Source organism: Solea senegalensis, unplaced genomic scaffold, assembly GCF_019176455.1.
Source record: "Solea senegalensis isolate Sse05_10M unplaced genomic scaffold, IFAPA_SoseM_1 scf7180000012863, whole genome shotgun sequence".
Classification (NCBI taxonomy): Eukaryota; Metazoa; Chordata; class Actinopteri; order Pleuronectiformes; family Soleidae; genus Solea; species Solea senegalensis.
The window spans coordinates 2,288-15,890 of record NW_025320711.1 but is presented as its reverse complement, the minus strand read 5'-3'; the positions used below and the strand labels follow the sequence as shown (position 1 = coordinate 15,890).

The 13,603-nt window shown below is 51.0% G+C and overlaps 1 protein-coding gene across 1 annotated transcript; it reads right to left on the bottom strand.

Annotated features, from left to right (window-relative positions):
* Nucleotides 1-2,451: 2,451 nt before the first annotated feature.
* Nucleotides 2,452-4,085, bottom strand: LOC122760039. Its single transcript, XM_044015120.1, has 2 exons — nt 3,214-4,085; nt 2,452-2,721 (listed from the first exon to the last, which is right to left on the bottom strand). The coding sequence occupies exons 1-2, from the start codon at nt 4,003-4,005 to the stop codon at nt 2,530-2,532; spliced, it is 984 nt and encodes a 327-aa protein (XP_043871055.1). The 5' UTR covers nt 4,006-4,085; the 3' UTR covers nt 2,452-2,529.
* Between the last annotated feature and the right edge of the window lie 9,518 nt (nt 4,086-13,603).

Genomic DNA, 13,603 nt, shown 5'->3' with positions numbered 1-13,603 from the left:
AGTTGGAGCAGGTTGTATCGAATGTGTCCATATCTTTGAGGAAAGGCAAAGGAAGTCAGGTTTGTAAGAGAGTTAGAGATGTAGTGAATAATGAGGAGTCTTTAAGGAAGTTGTTAGAGTTTGATGATGGTTATCGTTTCCTTAAGCCTATTAGAGGCACTCCTTCATCTTGGCAGGCAGCGCAGCGTGATCTACTTGCTTGTGTGCGTCAGCTTGGTGTTCCCACTTGGTTTTGTTCGTTTTCTGCGGCAGACATGCGCTGGACTAATTTACTTGGTAGTATTTTGAAACAGGAAGGAAGAGAACAGACAGCTGAGGAGTTGGAGTGGGCAGACAGGTGTGAGTTGTTGCGTCGTAATCCAGTCACTGCGGCGAGAATGTTTGATTTTCGGTGGCATTGTTTTTTGAAGGAGGTCCTTATGTCTCCTTCAAACCCTATTGGCAAAATCAAGGACTATTTTTATCGTGTTGAATTTCAGCAGCGTGGGTCTCCACATGTTCATTGCCTGTTTTGGGTCGAGAATGCCCCCTTAATTGACAAAAACACAGATAAAGAGGTAGTTGATTTTATTGACAGATATGTTACATGTGAACTACCCTCTGATGATGACTCATTATTGGACATTGTGTCATCTGTGCAGATGCATTCAAAGCGCCACTCTAAAACGTGTAAAAAGAACAATACAGTCTGTCGGTTTAATTTTCCGAGGCCAGCATCTGCACAAACATTTGTTAGTCGTGTTAAAGTAGATGAGGAGATAGTTGTGTGTAAATGTGAAAAAAGGGATCCGACAGAGACTTTGTGTCTCAAATGTAAAGAGCGTGATTTTGCAGAACGAAAGGGTTGTAAAGTAAGGGCCCATGAAATTTTGGAAAACATTAAGAAGGCACTTTCAGATGAAAACCAGAGTTTTGATACAGTGGAGCAGTTGTTTGAAAGTTTAAATATAACTCAGGAAGCATTTGAAGATGCATACTGTCGGACTACTCGGGGTACAAAAGTTGTGTTAAAGAGGCAGGTGAAAGAGGTTTGGGTTAACCAGTATAGAAAGCAACTTTTAAAATGTTGGAATGCAAACCTGGACATCCAGTTTGTGGTGGATGCTTATGCATGTGTGGTGTATATTATTTCGTACATTTCTAAGGCAGAAAAGGAAATGGGTTTGTTGTTGGCAAATGCACAAAAGGAAGCAGCTAAGGATGGAAATGTTAGTGCAAAAGAGGCATTGAAGAAACTAGGTGGTGTTTATTTGCATAATAGGGATGTGTGTGCTCAGGAAGCAGTGTATAGGTTGACCAACATGCATCTAAAGGAGTGTTCTTGGAAGGTCATGTTTGTACCAACAGGGAACAATGTAGTTAAGATGAGTTTGCCTTTGAATGTGTTAAAACAAAGGGCAACTACAGATGACATAAACACTGATGAGATGTGGATGACGAGTTTAGTTGACAGGTATAAGAACAGGCCCAATGATAGCACGTTTAATGACATTTGTATTGCAGTGTTTGCGTTGGAATATCGTGTTTTGAGCAAAAATGAAAACTGTAAAACTAAGATTGAGTTGAAAAATAATTGTGGTTTTGTTACAAAGAGAGTCAGAACACAACCTGCTGTTGTGCGTTATGCTCGGTTTTCCGAAACAAAAAGTCCTGAATTGTTTCATCAGAGTAGATTGCAGTTGTTCATGCCGTATCGTGTTGATGATCAGTTAAAACCGGAGGATTTTAACTGATCTCTCCTGCGCTGCGCTGCCCTGACTCTCTGTGTCTCGGTGTCTCTGTGTCTCTCCGTCTCTCTCTCTCTCTGTGCCCGTGTGAGGACCCAGCCTACTGCAAGAGACCAGAACCAGGTTACAAACATGCTTATATAGCTGACTAATTACCTGATTCTGTCCAGCTGTCTGATCACCGGCTGAGCCACTCCTTCCTTTCCTCCAGCAGCCGTCGCTCTAACCAAGCCCCGCTGCCACATACCCCCACCGCCCGACTTAGGCCGGGACCCCGCCGGCCGCAAGCCCACTCCCCCCCCCCTCCGCAGAGCGGGAGAGAAAGTCGGCCACGCGGTTCCCCGGCCTATGGATCACCTTGAACCGGAAAGGCTGTAAAGCCAGATACCAGCGAGTGATCCGCGTGTTGGCATCTTTCATGCGGTGGAGCCATTGGAGCGGGGCATGGTCCGACCAGAGGGTGAATGGGCGCCCCAGGAGATAGTAGCGGAGGGCACCGACCGCCCACCGTATGGCGAGGCACTCCTTCTCCACCGTACTGTAGCTCACCTCCCGCTGAGCTAGCTTCCGGCTAATGTACAGTACGGGGCGGTCGACCCCCTCCACCTCCTGGGACAAAACGGCCCCCAGCCCGCTGTTCGAGGCGTCGGTCTGCAGGATGAAAGGGAGAGAAAAGTTAGGTGTGTATAAAAGTGGCTCCCCACAGAGGGCTTGCTTACCCTCTCAAACGCCAGCTGACACGGCTCCGTCCACTGGACCGGATCTGAGGCACCTTTTCGGGTCAGGTCGGTTAGGGGGCTGGTCAGCTCCGAGAAGGCCGGGATGAACCTCCTATAGTAACCGGCCAGCCCCAGAAACCTCCTAACCTCTTTTTTGGTCTTGGGTCTTGGGCAGGCTGCAACCGCTGCGGTCTTTTGTATCTGTGGCCGCACCTGCCCTCCCCCCAAGTGGTACCCCAAATACCGTACCTCCCTCCGTCCAACTGCACACTTCCCTGGATTGGCCGTGAGCCCCGCCCTCCTCAGGGACTCCAGCACTGCTCCCACCTGCTGCATATGCTGCTCCCAGGTCTCACTATGAATGATGACATCATCCAAGTAGGCCGCAGAATATGCAGAGTGAGGCCGCAGCACCCGGTCCATGAGGCGCTGGAACGTGGCTGGGGCCCCGAACAACCCAAACGGAAGCGTTACAAATTGGTACAAACCATACGGAGTGGAGAAGGCCTTTTCCCCCTGGACTCTAGCGACAAGGGAATCTGCCAGTAGCCCTTGGTCAAATCCAGTGTCGTAAAAAAGCGAGCCGTGCCCAGCCGATCCAGGAGTTCGTCGACCCGGGGCATTGGATAGGCATTGAATTTGGACACCTCGTTGACTCTACGGTAGTCCACACAGAACCGTATTGACCCATCAGACTTGCGAACAAGAACAATGGGGCAACACCAGTCACTGTTGGACTCTTCTATTACTCCCATCTCTAACATAGCCTGAAGTTCTGCCTGAACAGTTTTCCTCTTATGTTCCGGCAGGCGATAGGGTCGTGAACGCACTGTCACACCCGGGGAAGTTTCTATGTGGTGGTGTATGAGGTTTGTGCGTCCCGGCAGGGGAGAGAACACGTCGGCAAACTGCCGCTGCAACGAGGCCACGTCTGCTCTCTGGCCCGGCGAGAGATGATCGTCAACGGGGACCGGCGCCGACCTGTTTAATTTATTCACCTCCGGTCCCAGCTCATCTCTCTCAATCACCGTGGTGGCCAGAGAAACAGACGCCACCTCCCTCCAGGCTTTGAGGAGGTTAAGGTGGTAAATCTGTGTTGCTCCACCCCTGTCAGAACGCACAACCTCATAGTCAACATCCCCCACTCGCCGTGTGACCACAAAGGGCCCTTGCCACTTGGCGAGTAATTTGGAGCTAGACGATGGTAGCAATAGAAGCACTTTATCTCCCGGTGAAAACTGTCTAAGTTTAGCCCCTCTGTTGTACAGCCGCTGTTGACGTTCCTGGGCCTGAAGCAAATTCTGCCGTGATAACTGACCCAGTGAATGGAGTTTTGCTCGCAGGTCCAGTACGTGCTGTACCTCATTTTTACTGGTGCTTGGACCCGCCTCCCAGTTTTCCTTAACCAGGTCCAAGACACCCCGAGGTTTCCTGCCGAACAGGAGTTCAAAGGGCGAAAAACCCGTGGAGGCCTGGGGCACCTCCCGCACTGCAAACAACAGAGGGTCCAACCATTTATCCCAATTACGACTATCCTCGTGTACGAACTTACGAATCATGTTCTTTAGCGTTTTGTTAAACCGCTCCACCAGGCCATCAGTCTGGGGATGGTACACACTAGTCCGGATTGAGCGGACGCCCAGTAATTTGTATAGCTCGCGTAGTGTACGTGACATAAACGATGTGCCCTGGTCAGTCAGGATCTCTTTCGGGATCCCAACTCGGGAGATGACCTGAAACAGTGCCTGTGCAACACTCTTCGCCGAGATGTTGCGCAAGGGTACTGCCTCGGGATATCGTGTTGCATAGTCCACTAGAACTAACACAAAGCGATATCCCCGTGCGCTCCGGTCTAATGGCCCGATGAGGTCCATGGCAAGCCTATCAAAAGGGACCTCCATTAATGGTAATGGGCGCAAGGGCGCTTTTGGGGTGGCCGGAGGGTTGACTAATTGACATTCGCGGCAGGATGCACACCACCGACTTACATCCGCCCGAATGCCCGGCCAGTAAAATCGGGCCATGATCCGGTTCAGTGTCTTATCATATCCGAGGTGACCCGCCATGGGGTTGTGGTGAGCCGCCTGGAAAATCGTTTCTCGGCGGCTTTTTGGGACTAACAACTGGGAGAGCTCTTCCCCTGTTCGAGCGTCACGACTCACTCTGTATAAACGGTCTTTAACGACAACAAAGTAGGGGTGAGAGAGTGCTGTGTTAGGGTGAACCGGACAACCATCAATTTCCATCACTTGGTCAAAGGCGTGGCGGAGGGTCTCATCCCGAGACTGTGCTAGGGGAAAATCTTCCATGGGCGCCATCTGTGCCCCCCCCCAGCAGCGTCGGGATGCGGCACCTCCGCCTCACCACTAAGGACAGCACATAACTCACATTTCCCTGACTTACGTGACCGCACCCTCATGGTTTCCCCTGCTAAGCTCGTAAACCCCGGCCAGTTTGTTCCCAAAATTAGAGGGTGCGTGAGGCGAGTACTAACTCCAGCCTTTACTCTATGTTTTTTCCCTTTAAAACAAATTTCCAGGGCCACCACCGGATAATCGTGAATATCCCCATGCACACACCTCACCCTCACCCACGATGCCTCTAACAATGCCCCCGGTCGAACCAAGCGCTGATGGATCATGGTCTGTTCACAACCAGAATCCAGCAGAGCTTGATGTGTACCCCCTTGTATACATACCGGTATACGGTACGTCCCTTCCGAACCGGGGGAGGGGGCCGGCGGCCCGGCAACCCGAACCACTTGCCCCACTTCCATGAGCGGGCACTCCGCTCTGATGTGGCCGGGCTGCCCACACCGCCAGCACACCTGCCCTGGCGTCTGAGGAGCCCCCCGGGGTGCCAGGTGATCAGACACGTAGGCTGGGCCCTGAGGGAAAGACGGCAGAGGGTAATTAGACGACCGGAGCGATGCATGCTCCGGCTGTGTGTGTGTGCTTGGGTGTGGTGTAGGAGCCGATGCCGCTGGGAACCTCCTCCTCGGGGCTGGAGTGGGACGGCTGGCAGGGATCGTCGCTGGCCTGGTCTCCTCCCTCATGCTCCGCCGGGGAAGAGAGAGATGGTCCTCCGCGAGGACGATCGCTGCCTCGATGTTGGCCGGGCGGTGGCACTGGACCCAATTGGCTGTGGACGATGGTAACCCAGCGATGAACTGCTCCAGCGCCACCTGTCCAACGACGTCCTCAGCGGAGTGGGTCCCCGGCTGGAGCCAGCGCCACGCTGCGTCCATGAGCTGCTGCGCGTATGCAAAGGGGCGCCCGGCTTCTTCAAAGGAGAGCCCCCTGAACCGCCGCCGGTGTCCCTCCGACGTACTGCCCAGCCGGTCCAGGATGACTCTCCTCAGCTGTGTGTAGTCGTGGCGCGCCGCCGCCGGCAGGCTGTGCGCGGCCAGTTGCGCCACGCCAGTGAGCAGGGGAAGAAGCCGAAGCGCTCTCTCCTCCTCCGGCCACCCACACGCCTCCGCCGTGCCCTCGAAGATGTCCAGGTATGCCTCCGGGTCATCTTCCGCGGTCATCCGCTGCAGGGCGACGGGCGGAGACCGTCCTCGACCGGGCTCCGGGTCGGCGCCGTGGGCAGCCGGGCGTTGCAGCAGCTCCCGCAGGAGAGCACGATCGTCCCGCTGTCACGCCGCCATGTCCGCGAGGAGCTGGGACTGCTGCTGCTGCAGCGTGGTGGTGCTCTCCTGCATTGCAGCGAGGTGCTGAAGGGCCAGCGACAGCGGAGATTGTCCTTCCATGTGTCCCTATTCAGGTGCCACTGTGAGCTTTTCCCACTCACTGGGGTTCGGGAAGGACGAGGAGGCGGCGTTGAGGGAGCAAATATACCGGTTTATTGTAACTGAAAATAATCAACCAAACAAAACATAAGAAGTCAGCTGTGGCTGGTGTGTCAGCGCTCTCCTGCGCTGCGCTGCCCTGACTCTCTGTGTCTCGGTGTCTCTGTGTCTCTCCGTCTCTCTCTCTCTCTCTGTGTGTCCGTGTGAGGACCCAGCCTACTGCAAGAGACCAGAACCAGGTTACAAACATGCTTATATAGCTGACTAATTACCTGATTCTGTCCAGCTGTCTGATCACCGGCTGAGCCACTCCTTCCTTTCCTCCAGCAGCCGCCGCTCTAACCAAGCCCCACTGCCACACTCGTGAACAGGTACAACATTTAGAGAAAAGGAATAATGTAATGTGTAGGAGTGATGGTTTGTCTTTGATTAGATCTTTGAACGATACACAGATGCGGGTGTTTTATCAGATTCGCCAAAATCGCCAAAAAATGGCCAATCAACCCAAGATGGCGGACTTCCTGTTGGGTTTGGATCATGGTCATAATGTAATTTTTTCTTCATCCCGACCTTCTACACATGTGTACCGATTTTCGTGCATGTGCGATAATTGTGTTGTTCATGGTGAATTTTGACAGGTCGCTTTGCACGTTTTGGCCCCTCCCACATTCAATTTTTGACGCACATTCCCCAAACCTTTTTCTGTGAGTTTTGGGGTATGGGAAAGGCCTCAAAAAGGCAATTCATTTGGGGGAATAATAAGAATAATAATAATAATCTTTCCAGTTTCAAGAGGGTTCTTGCAACCTTGTTGCTCGAACCCTAATAATGATCATCGAAATGTGTTTATTGTGTTTAGTTATGTTTGTTTGGTGCGCATTGGGTGTTTTTTTTAATGTGTTTAGTGGGTTTTTCGTCAAGTTTTGTCGAGGTGCCATAAAGACGCGTCAATTAAGTGCATGTTTTTTTTTCTTTTTCATCCTTTACTTTTTCAGATGACAAAGCCTAAGAAGCAGGGCGAGTGCCCTATTTGTGGGAAGGTTGATCCCCCCACCCCCCCTCCTCCTTCCTCCCTTCTACCAATTCACTTTGTCAACTACTTCACAAAAAAGGTAGATGACATTCGCTCTTCTTTCTCAACCCCACCTCCTGATCTCACCACTCTACCAACCACACATTCAGCTCCTTCTCTATCCTCTTTCTCCCCTCTATCTCAGGATCAAGTTCTTTCCCTAATAACCTCTGCCCGCCCCACCTCCTGCCCCCTTGACCCTATCCCCTCTCACCTTCTTCAGTCAATTGCTTCTGATCTTCTTCCTTTCCTCACCCACCTCATTAACACATCTCTGTCATCTGGTTGCTTTCCGGACTCTCTTAAAGAGGCCAGAGTGACCCCCCTCCTTAAAAAACCCACCCTTGACCCGTCTGAAGTAAATAACTACAGACCTGTCTCTCTTCTTCCTTTTCTCTCCAAAACTCTGGAGCGCACTATCTTTAATCAACTCTCCTCCTACCTTCACCGGAACAACCTTCTTGATCCTCTTCAGTCTGGTTTTAAAGCAGGTCACTCGACCGAAACTGCACTTCTTGCTGTCACTGAGCAACTCCACACTGCCAGGGCTGCCTCTCTCTCCTCTGTGCTCATCCTCTTGGACCTTTCTGCAGCGTTTGACACAGTTAACCACCAGATCCTGACTTCCTCCCTTCAAGAACTAGGTGTCTCAGGCTCTGCACTTACCCTACTCTCGTCCTATCTTCAAAACCGAACATACAGAGTAACCTGGAGAGGATCCGTGTCGGAACCCTGTCCTCTAGCTACTGGGGTCCCTCAGGGTTCTGTCTTGGGCCCTCTCCTCTTCTCTCTATACACCAACTCTCTTGGTTCGGTTATTCGCTCTCATGGTTTTTCCTATCACAGCTACGCCGATGACACCCAACTCATTCTCTCTTTTCCCAGCTCCGACACACAGGTAGCAGAACGGATCACCGCTTGTCTGACTGACATCTCTCAGTGGATGTCTGACCATCACCTGAAACTCAATCTTGACAAGACTGAATTTCTTTTTCTCCCAGGAAAGGGCTCTCCCACCACAGATCTAACCATCACCCTCGACAACTCTGTGGTAACTCCTTCTCACACCGCAAGGAACCTGGGTGTGACACTTGACGACCATCTCTCCCTCACTGCCAACATTGCTGCAACAGCTAGATCTTGCAGATACATGTTGCACAACATCCGAAGGATTCGGCCTCTTCTAACCCAGAAGGCGGCACAGGTTCTGGTCCAGGCTCTTGTCATCTCACGCTTGGATTACTGCAACTCCCTCCTGGCTGGTCTTCCTGCATGCGCCATACGACCTCTGCAACTCATCCAGAATGCAGCAGCTCGACTGGTCTTCAACTTACCAAAATTCTCCCACACTACACCCCTCCTCCGCTCCCTTCACTGGCTTCCGGTAGCTGCTCGCATCCGCTTCAAGACTCTAGTGCTTGCGTTCCATGCTACAAACGGATCCGGTCCAGCCTACATCCAGGACATGATCAAAACCTACACCCCAGCCCGCCCACTCCGCTCTGCATCGACAAACCGGCTCGCTGCCCCCTCACTGAGAGGATCGCAGAGGCACTCGCAGAACTCGAGACTGTTCACTGTCCTCGCTCCCAAATGGTGGAACGACCTCCCCATCGACATCCGGACAGCTGAAAGCCTCCACATCTTCCGACGCCGACTAAAAACACATTTCTTCCGACTCTACCTCGACTAAGACGAAAAAAAAAAAAAAAAAAAAAACTTGTACATCGCACTTATGACTAGCACTTAATTGTTTGTTCTACTTGAAGCTCTTACTTACTTCTAGCTCTTATATGTACCCAAATGTTTAAATGCACTTTTGTAAGTCGCTTTGGATAAAAGCGTCTGCTAAATGACATGTAATGTAATGTAAAAAGGTTCTCGTGTCGGTGGCCAAGCACCTACGGCTCAGCCACAATTTGGTTAACCCAAAGGAGAGGGCCATCATTAACAACCTGGCAACAGGGAGGACCCGAGTGCCACCGGGGCCCTGCCCTGTCCCTCTGTGTGCGCCTTACATGTTGAATCTGGAAAAGCACATCAGGGCCCACAAGGACCTAACTGCTGGCCGGATTCAGGCGGAACTTCAGTCGATTAAGCGGAGCACGGCCCTTAAATTGCTGGCCGATTTGAGGGCCAGTAATCCCAGACCTCCGATGGTGTCCTTACTGGACATCTCGGATGCAGAAGAGGACCCAGAGGAGGGGGTGTCTGGCCTTTGCAGGAATCGAACGTGCATGAATGCAAGGGCAAGGGTCAGAGAGCTCGAGAGGAAGCTGGACGAGGCGACACGTCTCAATGCTGACCTCACTGTGAGTGAATGAAAAAAACATAGCAATTATAGATTCTATCCATGTTTAATTTCTTTGAATAATGCAATCATTGCGTTGTCAATAATTGTAGTCCTGTTTTCTTTTGCTGTTTGTTTTTCCCTCTTCAGAGACAGCTGAGAGCATTCCAAAAAGCAGCTCCGCGTCGCCAGCGCCCCAGCCTTCAGCAGCTGCTTGCGCAGCCCCCTGCCCAGCCAGCAGTTAGCTCCTCCTCCTCATCTGGGAGTGAGGAGGAGGAAGAGGAGGAGCAGCAACCACCGCAGCAGCAGTGGCGGCGGTCCTCTGCCCTGCTCCAAACGCAGACAGACTCCTCCTCCTCATCTGGGAGTGAGGAGGAGGAAGAGGAGGAGCAGCAACCACCGCAGCAGCAGCGGCGGCGGTCCTCTGCCCTGCTCCAAACGCAGACAGACTCCTCCTCTGGGACTGAGGAGGAGGAGGAAGAGGAGGAGGAGGAGGAAGATGAGCCGCCGCAGCAGCCACCGCCGCCGCCGAAGAAGAAGAGGGCGGCAAAGCAGCGACACCTTTCCTCTCCCCCTCAGGTGAGAAGATAATAGTGTAGTGTAATTCATTGTCATTATCATTTTGCCCAAGTCCAAAGTACTTACCTTTATTCAACTCCTGTCAGAAGAAGAAGAGGGAGGAGGAGGAAGAGGAAGAGGAGGCGGACACAGCCAATGAGGAGGTTAGTGTAGAATCATTGAGCACATGTGGTCATGTGGTAGAGGTGTTATTGATGTTTTGTTTTGCTTTTCCAGCAGTCACGTTGGACACGTGACCAACGTAAACTCTTCCGTGCTGTGCGGCCCTACTTCTCTGGCCGAAGCAGGGGCTCGTTTATTCGGGCCATTGAGTTTGGCACCTCCATGAGTAAGACTTAACACATTGTGTATGTGTGCAGGTGTGTGTTGAGTGTTTTCTCGCTACATTCATCGTCATGTGTGTTTCATCTTTTCAGATGCATACATGGAGGAATATGCCGAGTATACCTACTGTCCCGAGGGAACTACAAAAATGAAAGAGAATGCACAGACGAAGGTCAGCCGGGCCAAGGTCTTCATAAAGTATCTTTGCCTCGGCTGCCCTTCTCTGGCACTCTGGGACTGGACATTTTTGTTCAACATCCCCCTCCTGAAGTTGTAAGTAGTGAATGCACGGAGGATAAGCATGTTCCTTCTTTGCAAGTCTTTTGCTTAGGTTTTGATGATGATGATGATGAAGTATTGGAAAGATGTGACTGAAACTAAATCCAGACTGGTCTTCTTTCTACAGTTACCCTGCTCTCCTGCGCAATGTTGGCCTGGCCCCAACGACAGTTGCGCTGTATGTGGGCCAGGCCATCTCGTTCCTGGAACACCTGAGGGACACGCCGCCCAAGCACTGCCGCCTTAAAACCTCCCAGGTCAATGTCCTCGTGAGGGAATTGAGAAAGGTGTACAGAGACCTTGGGAGGAAACTCCTTGGACACCAGTCGCTTGTTAAACAGGACAAGCAGCAGCGGCTGGTGTCCAAGGAGGACCTGGCCCAGTGACCTGGCCCATTTTCGCCCTGGCCCAGTGCCAGGGCGAAAATGCCTGAATTGCTTGGTGAGTCTGTATTGCCTCTCTCTCTCTTTCTCTCTCACACACTTTTTGTCAGAGCCTAAAACCTTTAAGTGTGCATGTCTAAGGGTTCTCTTCTGTCTCTTACTCTAATTACAGAGGACATGAGAAAGGCGCCAGCCAGAGACCCCAGGACCCGCTACAGGTTCTTCGGGTACCTGGCGGCCTACCTCTCCTGTATATATGGCCACAGGTCAGGCGTCCTGACTAAAATGAAGGTCAAAGAGGTAAAGGACGCCGTGGGAGATGAGAAGGCGGGCTACCTGGTCAATGTAAGTATCAGTTTAATCTCATTCCCAAACTTTTCCCAACACTTAGACGTCAATTTTTGTTCATGCACCACACTTACAAATTGGCGGTGTCATACTTTGTCTCCTGCAGGTAATGGAGCACAAGACCGTTCGCAAATTTGGTGTGGCGCAGATTTACCTGACAAGCGAAGAGTATGGGTGGTGCAGCGAGTGGCTCCGCCTCCGACAGCGGGCGGTCCCCACCAACCCCTACTTTTTCTCCGCCCTTGGCCGCGGCAAGGCCAAGGATCTGGTTAAATATTTCCGGAAGGCCTGGAAAGAGATGGGCTTGAGGGGATCGCCCACGCTCATGGACGTCAGGTCGGCGGTGGCGACCTATGTAGGTGTCAAAAAAACATGATGAGGATTTGCTCAATTTGTGGCCTGTCAGTTGTGTTCGTCACACTGAAACTTGTTCATTAATGCCTCATTTTCTTTTCTCTAGAATTTTGAGTCCAATGATTCAGAAGTGCGGCAGCATGTGGCGACCTTCATGTGCCATGACGTTCGGACGCAGGAGCGTTTCTACTCCCTTCACAACACCTTGACACGAGCGAAGCAGATGAGGGAGCTCTTTGTCTGCATGTCACTCAGAAGAGGAACACATGCTCCCTCATCTGCTTCCGCTCTGTCCTCCACCTCTGCGCCCTCCACCTCCACGCACGACACTGCTGAGGAGGAGAGGGATCCAAAGGTAAGTTAAAATAAAACCTTGCAATTGCTATCACACCACAGTCCAAGTTCACTAAGCTCATGTGTACCTTTTCTTTGTTTTGAAGCTTACCCCACGGAAGTATGGGCCCTCTCCCTCACAGCTGCTGGTTAAAAAGATAAAAGTGAGGGTTGGCTTCAGCCCGAAACAAAAGTTTCCGTCCAGGGCCAGGAGGACATGAGTGTCTGTCTGTCTATGTGTGTGAGAGTGTGTTCAAAAAAACAAAAAAAAAAAAACAAACAAACAAAAAACAAAAAAACAAAAAAAAATGGTTCTGTGTGTCTATTTTTTATTTTTGTTGTATTTTTCTTGTTTCTGTTCTAGTTTTTATTTTGTTGTATTTTTTGGCTTTATTTCTTGTATTTATTTTTGTTGTATTTTTCTTGTTTCTGTTCTAGTTTTTATTTTGTTTTATTTTTTTGTTTGGTTTCTTGTTTTTATTTTTGTTGTATTTTTCTTGTTTCTGTTATAGTTTTTATTTTGTTTTATTTTGGTTCCATTTTTTATTTTATTTTATTTTTTTTACCTCCACATGGGCACTGCCGTGACGTGGCGTGGAGGCTTACAGCCTGTGTGATATCACAGCCTCTGGATTTTCTCAGAGGCTCTAAGATCACACAGGCTAACCAAAATGCCCTGAAAACACAACTTCCCTCATTTCCTTGTTTCCAGGTGTATGTGCACATTATTTGATAACCAAAGCGTCAGACGACAAGTCTTCATCTGAAAAGGTTGGTAAGACCCACCAAGACCACCCCCAGTGCCCGCATAACCTCACCCTGAGGAGCTTAGTATCACTTGTGTAAATCCTTGAGATTCGGGGGCCTTGGGTCAATTTATGATGCCCAGAGTAGTCGGTGACACTTGGGTAAATCCTTGAGATTAGGGGGTCTTGGGTCAATTCATGATGCCCAGTGTGGGTGGTGACACTTGGGTAAATCCTTGAGATTCGGGGGCCTTGGGTCAATTTATGATGCCCAGAGTAGTCGGTGACACTTGGGTAAATCCTTGAGATTAGGGGGTCTTGGGTCAATTCATGATGCCCAGTGTGGGTGGTGACACTTGGGTAAATCCTTGAGATTCGGGGGCCTTGGGTCAATTTATGATGAAACTCTCAGGCATTCTCCTAAGTGCCTCGGGCTTGGCATCCCCAGTTTACCCAAGGCTCTCGAAATTCCTTCATCCCCAGAGTGCCTCGGGCTTGATATCCCCGGTGTGCCCAAGGCCCCCAAACTCTCAGGCATTCTCCAGAGTGCCTCGGGCTTGATATCCCCAGTTTAACCAAGGCCCCCAAACTCTCAGGCGAGTGCCTCGGACTTGATATCCCCAATGTGCCCAAGGCCCCCGGATCTCCAGGAATTC